This window comes from Corvus kubaryi, unplaced genomic scaffold (genome assembly GCF_017639235.1).
Source record: "Corvus kubaryi isolate FWS band 111438036 unplaced genomic scaffold, C.kubaryi_AGA036_p1.0 37341, whole genome shotgun sequence".
Taxonomy (NCBI): Eukaryota; Metazoa; Chordata; class Aves; order Passeriformes; family Corvidae; genus Corvus; species Corvus kubaryi.
Window position 1 is genome coordinate 12,266,357 of NW_024581112.1, and position 8,997 is coordinate 12,275,353.

General features: G+C 46.0%; 1 protein-coding gene across 1 annotated transcript in view; it reads left to right on the top strand.

Annotated features, from left to right (window-relative positions):
• The window catches only part of EPHA1 (EPH receptor A1), a 34,498-nt gene that overhangs the window by 10,629 nt on the left and 14,872 nt on the right, over window positions 1-8,997 (top strand). Inside the window, exons 3-4 of the mRNA XM_042031339.1 lie at window positions 4,533-4,808; window positions 6,422-6,812. Coding sequence (XP_041887273.1) covers window positions 4,533-4,808; window positions 6,422-6,812 — 667 coding nt within the window. The remainder of the gene's footprint in view (window positions 1-4,532; window positions 4,809-6,421; window positions 6,813-8,997) is intronic.

The window sequence follows — 8,997 nt, forward strand, 5'->3', positions numbered from 1 at the left end:
GAACAGCTGTAATTACCTTCAATGCTGAATCTGTTCCAGGTAGGTTTTTTGGTCATGTTGGCATGTAAATGCTACTATACAAAAGTCAAGACACTTCACAGGCAGGGAAAGGGGATAAAAACTGTTCAGTGGCACATGTTCTCCTAGGTGTTTCAGGCTTGGTACACAAGAGATGTATTGTTGAGGAAAAGTTTGCTGTTTTGGGGCCTTGCAATTTTTCTTCAGGAAGAGATTTAATGGCTTCTCAATTCTGTTGAAAATTAAATGAGGTTGAGATACACTTGCTATGCACAGGTACACCGTAGCTGGCTTTGCTAACTTAGCTGTCTTTTCATCTTAGTGAAATTTTCTTACCCAAAGTTAAACAAGTTTTTGGATTTCAGCATATGAACTCTTTAACTTTTCCAGTAGGAACTCTTATTAACTTTTCCAATGGAGACATGCATCTTAGTTTAGTAACTTTAAGCCTACTGGCAAGATGCTTGCCTTGCTTTTGCTTCTGAAAGTCTCTTAAAAGTATTGCTGTACCTTTCTGTAGACCACAAATTGGAAGACGCTGTGCTAAGGTAATGTGAAAGCAAATGAGATAGAGGTCACAGCAGGCAGGCTCTTATCTGAAAGGAGACAGGGCAAGTCCCTGGCAAGCTGGAGATGGAGACAGTATTCTTATTGCGAGTCACAAGTTCTTCTGACTCCAGTCTGAGCCTACAATTTGCAATACTGTCACAGTCTGCTGCCTCTGTCGCTGGTAGCCTACCTCCTCATTAGCAGGGATGAAATTTGTATTTGTCAACATAAAAAGCTTGTTTGCTTCTTTTTCTTCCCCACCTAAAAAAGGCTAAAATCGAAAGAGACCACTTCATTGATGCCTGCAAAGCCTGACACAGTGGCTCCAAGGTGTGCAAACTGTCTCAGTTTGTTTCCATCTTATCCCTGATGGTAGATCCTAGGAAGAGTAGCCCACAGATGGATGAAGGAATCACAGTTTGTCCTAGATAGGATCCTTGACACAGACCTAATCTAGAGAAGGCTCATTATATAGAAAAAGCAAAGTAAGCCTTCTGTACGCTTCAGAGCTTCAAACTGTAAAATTTCAGAGTCAATAAAGGCAGCTATTAAAAGGCATATACCTTATCTTATCTTTGGATTTTTACTCACGTGGCAGACCAAACCAATACTGTTTACTACAAATATCTATTGGTGCCCTTCCAGGTTGTCATTGAAATCATTCTGAATGGCTTTTATAAAGACAACTTTCTTTATATGGAACCAAACGAATGTGAGGAAAGTTGCTTTCCTTTTTTCCCTTTTCCTGAACTTGCAGTATTTTGAGGTTATTGACACAGTACCTTTGCTTTGAGGTTTTCACTTAACTCTTAATTGCTGTGCTGGAATTATTTTGCTCTGTATTACACCACCACACCAAGGTTTTCAAGAACAAACCTCTGGAACTAGGTGCCTGTGTTAGTATGTGGGCTTCTGAGAAGTACAGAACACTCACTTGTTCTCAAATCCAATCGCTACAGCCTTAGAATTCTTAGGAAGCCAAGCTACTGAGTTATGATGCTCTCCTGAATGCATTGGCATTTGTTTTCTTAGCAAGTTTTAAAGAACTCTAAAAGATTTCAAGAGTTTGGAGACTAGTTTAGACTTTAACTTAAAAAAAAGAGAGTTTAAAAGGCATTTCAAAGAATAACACGCAAAGAGTTTAAGAACTCTTTAGCTTGCTTGGAGCAGGGAATTGGACTAGATGATCTCCAAAGGGTCCTTTCCAATCGAAAGCTTTCTATTATTCTGAATCTCATAGAGAGTTTTCTCTCACATCAAAAAAACACAAGTTCACTCACCGCTAAAATGAGGAAGTCTGACTAACACTGTTCCCCACTTCTCCTAGAAGAATGTTGCCCATCCTATGGCCAAACTAATGACTGGAGTAAGGCAACAGTGTCTGGAATTAAGTGGGTAAAAAGTTGTATTATCAAAGGAGGTTGATTCAATGTCATTGGCAGACAAACTGGAGAGCCAAGTAAATAATATTGATTGAGCCAGACTTTACCACACATGTTTATTAAGAACATTACATTAAAAATCAGAGGCATACATTTTGATTTTGCAGCAGATTCTTTGAGGATGGGAGACAGTTGCCTGGCAACTTCTGGTCTCATCACCCTTTCATTAAATGTTGTATGTAACAGTTTTCCTCTACTACTTTGAATTTAAAAGCTTCACTGAATAATGAAAAGAACTCAGAAGTATATTTAACAATAGTTCTGTATTGTTAGCATAAATAATATCCTCATTTTACTTCCTTTACCCATCAGCAGTAGAGTCTAGAAAAAACATGTCTGACTCCCTTGTTATTTCTTTGCACCACACTGCATATGAAACTGTGCAATAGTCAGTGCCAAGCATCTTTGCCCTGAAGAGCTGAGTCTGGAAGAAGCTGTGCTGAGATGAGTTAAGAAATACAGGGGTTAGCAGTTGGATTTTTTTCCAGCAGTAGAGTTTAAAGGAATTTTTTTTTGCTAGAGTTGTCACCACTGAAAATGAAACTTTGGTCCTGTAAGTTTTGAAAACGTATTTTCAGGACATGCACCACAGCAGCTCATGTCTTTCGGTGAGACATGCAAAAACCACTTTCTGGTGACACTTGTCTGTGGTACTGCCTTGGGATAAACTGCTAATGGAAAGTTGTCTAACTCTCAGCCTCCAAATGCAATTATGCTTTTCCCACCAGCTCTGTGGAGGCAGACGCACATTGAAAAACGCTTCTAAAAGCCAGTCCTAACATTGGCAGTGTATGAAAGCTACTTTGCTCTTATTCCCCTTTCTAACTTCTTTTCTTCTACCTCAGTATACTTCAGGATGTGTTGTAAATTCAGTTCTGTAACATTTTCCAGAAGGCTTTCAGTTAAAGACTGTAAGAGGTCATTAAGTGATTGTCTCATCTGGTTGATCAATTGGGATTGATCCGTCAGTCTCTTTCTTTGTTTTGCTATCATAAATTCTTTGACCTCCAGTTAGTGAAATAAGTGTAAATCCTGTGTGCTGCAGGTCTATGCCAGCTGGATCAGATTAAGAGGGTGGGGTAACACTGGAGATTAATTATGTGGAGAAAAGAGGGAACAAGAAGGGACACATAGATACCATCCACAGAACTTCCTGGGAGGAGACTGCTAGTATGCACTTAGGTAGAAGGCTGAAATCATCCAGAGAGGAGCTTATGCTATCAGCAGGGCTTGCTGGCTTGGAGAAAGCTCTCCAACACTTTTCAGAGTGGGGCTGTGTAGGAGGTATGCTCTAAGTCATGGCATAAAACCAGAGCCTCTTTGGCACTCTGTGGGTCCATCTCTCATATTCCACTAGCAGAGTGGCCTGGTCTGTGGGGAGGCGAGCTGTTGTGCTGTGAGCACACGAGCTGGTGGTGCTGAAGAAATGTGTGAATCTCATGCTCAACCCATGAGATTTGACAAGTCTGGAGTAACACGGAGACTGAGGCCTTGTTTAAATTGCATCTTAACCTGGGGTGTGATTTAAAACCAAGATGCTTAAACTTGTGCCAATACCTATGTGGGCACTTGTTTCAATTTAATTTGATTAAACATTCAAAGCATAATGAGAAAGGCAGTCAGCATTGGGGGAAAAAGGATCTAAGTTATTTTCCCTGTGGACAAAACCTTGCTTTCCAAATTTTCAGTTCTCATATGTGAGTTACTCAAAAGAGAATGTTCTTTGCATTTTGTATCTGACACGTGGTAAGGAAAAAAAAACCTAGAACCACCTAAAATTTGACAAAAGTGTTTGTTGAAATCAGTACCAAACTTTATTGGATTAATGCAAATAGTATTAGTGAGGCCATATAACCAGCTGGGCCCATGTCCTCCTCTCAGCCATTACTTGCCTGGGGAAGATACAGAACCTAAATGCAATATGAAGTCAGGAAAATCAACTGAGTTTTAATAGTTAAATTAGGTTTTGCAAAATATCCCACTTAAAGAAGCATGAACTCCAAGTTAATGAGTGCTTGCTCTAAAACAGTCCTTCTGCAATTTACCTTCCTATTATGCCAGGCCATCTTTTCTCTTACTCCCAAATGCTGGGCATTATTTCCAGGGGCAGATAATAGTCCTGGTCTGGCAGGTCCTACTGTACACTCTGAATGTAAATTGCGGCAGAGAGAAGTGGCCAATACATGGGAGTAGTGGGTCTTTTTCTCAATCTCCAAGATAAGGCAGTGCATGAAAAAAGTAAACTGGAACCAAGGTAGGATGAAGGGGATGTACAAAGGTCTATGTAAGTCAGCTCCTAATTGCAGGATCCTCTTTGCTCCCTATGTACCGAGTTTAGGCAGTCATGGGGCTCTAGACCAGATGCAGCTTTTGCTGAGTGTAAGAGACCTTTTAGCTGGCCAGGCTTTGAGCCCTGAATCCTACGTAAGAATTGATTCTTAGGCAAGATTTTGTCATATTTGAAGTGAAACTTGTTTCTCACATCTGTCTAACAGTACGTGTTTTCTTCTCCCCTGGGAGCAGTGGAGTGAAGTGCAGCAGATGATAAATGGTACCCCGATCTATATGTACCAGGACTGCAGTGTGCTTTCCGAGGGTGACACCGATCACTGGCTTCGCACCAACTGGATTTATCGGGGTGAGGCAGCCTCCCGCATTTATGTGGAGCTAAAGTTTACTGTGAGGGACTGCAAGAGCTTCAAAGGTGAAGTGGTGACCTGCAAAGAAACCTTCAACCTCTATTACATGGAGTCTGAGCAAGATGTTGGGATCCAGTTCCGCCGCCCACTGTTCACCAAGGTCTGTATTGCTGGGGGTGAAGACTGAGTCATATCTTTCAGCTTAAACTTGTCATATCTTTCAGCTTAAGCTAGGTGTGTCCTGCTGGCTTGGACAGGCCAGGAGAACCAGCATCTGGGGAAGGGCATGGATAATAGATGTCCTTAGAGTAAACTTTACCCCCAGTGCCCTCTGTGATGCTCAGAGCAGTCTTTGCCACAGGAGGTACAGGAGGTTTCAAATGAGATCAGACCTGTGTTCTGTGTAACCTCTTATTTAACCAGACACCACGTAGGTAAGGATTCTAAAGGGTTGTGACAGGGCTGAATGGTTACACCAATTTTTAGAAATAGTAGAGCAGAGACCAAAGGAATTTTACTTGCCTTAGGTAATAAAACAAGATTAGACCAAGCAAAGAACAGAATCTAATTCAGGTCTCAGTGGTCCTGATCATTTACTCTGATTGCTATGAGATATAGGGTCTTATTTTTTAAACCTGGAGGTGATGGCTTGCTACAGTGAAATTCTCCCTGGTGTGATTAGCACTGCTATATTTTACCTGCTGTTTTCCTCAACGTTGTGCCCTCTTGCCATGGAAACATTGGAATTGTAGAATAAACAACCTCTGCTTTTGTTTTCAGAGGAAATTCTATAAGCCAGTTCTGTCTTAATAGAAGCCACAGACCTAAATTATTTGACTGCCCTTTCCTTTGCAGTTTAAATGGGATGTGATGAAAGCAAAGAGTTGTAAAGGCCACCACAGGCAGACCAGAACTGTGGTAACTGATTCCCCTCCCTCCCCAGTGCTCCTCCACCTCCTCTGCAGCCTACAGCATGAATTTGTGTGATACCTCCACAACTCCTAAACATGCTTTATGATCCCACTGCCAAATGTAGCTGCTATAAAGAGCCTTTCATCTCCCATCCAGCTACAAGGAGTGGGTGGTATCATACAATGGGAAGGGGCCTGCAGAGGAGAGGATCAGTGATCAGGCTCTCCCACGAAGAAGAAAGGCCACCCCACCTGCAGTCCAGCTCTTCCATGTCACAGGGTGTCACAGAGGCCTTTCCCATTTGCTCAAGCATGGAAAGTATCCTCAGTCATTCACTCACTCTCATCCTTTGTTTGCAGAGGGAGTGGGAATGCAAAAGCATGGGAGCATTTTTCACCCAAGTACCTACAGTGCTGAAATATATTGAGTGCTGCACAAGTGAGTGAGCACCTGACAGCCTAAAAACAGGTGGCTGTAATTCCCTGGTTGGTTTCAAAGCACAGCTCTTGAGTGGTGTTGTGAATTCACTGCGTGCAATTTGCAAACAAAGAAAATTAGCTCAGAAAAGAGATTTGCTCTGAAATCAGAGACTCAGAACACCGGGTACTGTAGAAGACCAGTGAATCACTACACAGCAGTTGAAGGAGATGATGAAAGGTACAGAGGCAGGAAAAGATGCCCGCCCCATTTTTAACACCTCTTCCAAGTGCAAAGAAAGCATGCAGTGCAGTGGCATTAGAAGCACTTGACCAGACAGCCCCCAACAGGCCTTAATGTAAAAGAGGCTTGAGAGGCATGGATATCTCAGCTGCTGTGGCCTGCTCAGATGATAAAACTGTTGTCCTTCTCTTTTTCATGTAGCTGAACACGGTGGCAGCAGACCGAAGCTTCACAAGCAGAGACATCGAGTCGGGGGCCATGCAGCTGAACACAGAAGTGTGCTCCATTGGGAAACTCTCTCGCCGGGGCTTCTACCTGGCCTTCCAGAACTCTGGGGCTTGTGTGGCCATGGTGTCTGTCCGAGTGTATTACAAGACTTGCCCGGAGGCGGTACGCGGCCTGGCCCGCTTTCCAGAGACACTGGCAGGGTCAGAGGGGCTGACAGAAGTGCCTGGGGTCTGTGTGGAGTACGCGGCTGAAGAAGTGGGCTCTCCCCCCAGGATGCACTGCAGCACTGATGGGGAGTGGCTGGTACCAGTGGGCCGATGCCTTTGTGCTGTGGGGTTTGAGGAAGTCGATGGGAGCTGCGTAGGTGAGTATGCAGACACTAGCTGTAGGCCATGGGAGAGGTTCCAGAGAGCTGGAGATCAGAGTATCTGTAAGCAGAAAGTGGGATTAGGAGAGTTAGTGTGGTCTACTTCTCTCTTGCCTACCCCCTGTAACTTGTATCTTTCCTTCTCCTTACCTTCTCCTTAGCTTCTCTTTTTCCGCTGTGATTTTTCTCCTCATGTGTCAGGTGTAAGACCTGCACACACCTCTCCACTCCCTCTTGGGCTTCATCCAGGAGCTTTCAGCTCTGGAGCTAGTTTCTGCGAGCTGTAACTATGTGATTGACACTGACTCACTCAACAACTGGTTCTCAACCTTTAAACAGCAGCCTTGTTCTCCCAGGGCAGATGGGTCAGACACACAGAGCAGGGTATTTGTCCCGTGACTAGAAAGCAGAGAGGCAGAGGGGACAGGTTTCTCCTCTGTCCCCTGTTCTTCTTGGACTGGGATGGCTCTTCTGCCACGGGAGACCATGTAAAGCATATTGCACAATACCGTGGTGCCTGCTCTTCTGAAGAAGAGCAATTAGCAAGCAAGAGTCACCAGGGTGCTGGAGTCAGAGCGAGCAAGGTTTGTTGGAATAAGAAACGCAGGGCTCTCCCTCAGCTGCAGAGGGGACAAGATTTAGCTCCTTAAGGCAACTTAGTTCGTCATGGGAGAGGACATGTGAGGTGATTTGGGGGATATGTGTTACTGCAGGGAGGGAGGTAGAAGACAGCACATCTCTGCTCTTGTTGCCAGAGCTGTATGGCACAAGACTAAGGCTGTAGGTATCCACACAGTGTTGTCAGATTCAGCAGGTGCCCCATGTCTCTGCTTTGCTCTGCTACAGTGATCTAGTGTCTCTATGAATCCCTGCTTCTTGCTGCTTGTTTTGCTTGGGGAGCTGGAGAAGGTTGAAGCACAAGATCCTTGCCCTCCTCCAGCAATCCCCTCTCCTTGCACAGCCCAGCCAGTTTTTCCACTTAGGTGCTACAGAGCTCTCCCCGCCCTCCTGAGAGCACTCCTCTGGGAAGGGGCAGGGAAGCTGTCATGTCTGGACAAGCCACGACTGCTATCGCAGCACAGGATCATTCTACATCTGTGCTTTCATCCCACTCCGCCCAAGCACAGCTGCAGCCAGAAGTATCTTTTGTAGGATTTGTAGGGGCTGGGGAGGTCTCCCAGGAGAGGAAGGGAAGAGGGGAGAACCTAGCAGGAGTAGGGAGAGGTACTTCATGACCAGAACAACGTCTTATTGGAGCATTGGGGGAGAAGATAAATACAGGGTGGTATCTTAGGATCCTCTCCCTCAGCAGAAAAGACCAGACTGTGCAATGGACTGGGAGCAATTCAGGTCAGGATAAAGACTGAAATCACAGCTTTTACTTTGTCCTCAGAACATGGGAGGACTTCTCCTTCGCACATGTAAAGTGGGACAGGATGGAAGACCTAGCAGTGTCATCTGATTCTGAGTTTTGCCTGGAGTAGGGAGCAAAAAAAGGCGAAAGCTGCTGGACCTTTGCCTTTTAACAGGGAAAAGAACCTGACCTCTGTTACAGAATAAGAAACAAGAGAAAGCCCGAGGTTCGGGTTCTTAACTAGTTCCCTCAACCTCTCAGTGAATTCTCAGCTGTATAAAGCTCTGTTGAGTGCAGAATGGCTCAGCCACCCCACAGCCCCAGAAAAGCTCTGCCTGCCCCAGAGCATTCAGCCTTTGCTGCCCATAAACCCAGAGGTCGTGATGAACTTTCTCCAGTATGTAACTTGCTGTGCCCACGGAGGCTGGCTGTGCCCTGGCTGCTTGCTGGGCTCTGCAGGGCGGCAGCTGAGCCGAGCTCCCCGCCAGCCCCGGTCCGGTGCCTGCAGCCTGCCCGGCCTGGCCGGCAGTCAGACTCACGAGGAGCACCTGTAGAAATGAGGAATGAAGGAAGCGCTCCGGCCATCCTCTCTGCCCTCTGGTGCTTGGTGAGCGGGCCCTTTCCCAGGCTTGTTTTTCCCATCACGCCGCCCGGAGCGGGTGCCCAAGGCCCGGGGAAACCGGGGGCCAGCGGGGCTGGGCGGGGGCCGAGGCTGCTGGCCGTGCGCCCGCCTCCCCCGCCCCCGGGGCAGCCGCGGGCAGCCGCCCCTCCACCTCCGCACCCGCGGGCAGGGCGGGGGGAGCCGGGAGCCCCCGCCGGCCCGTCCTT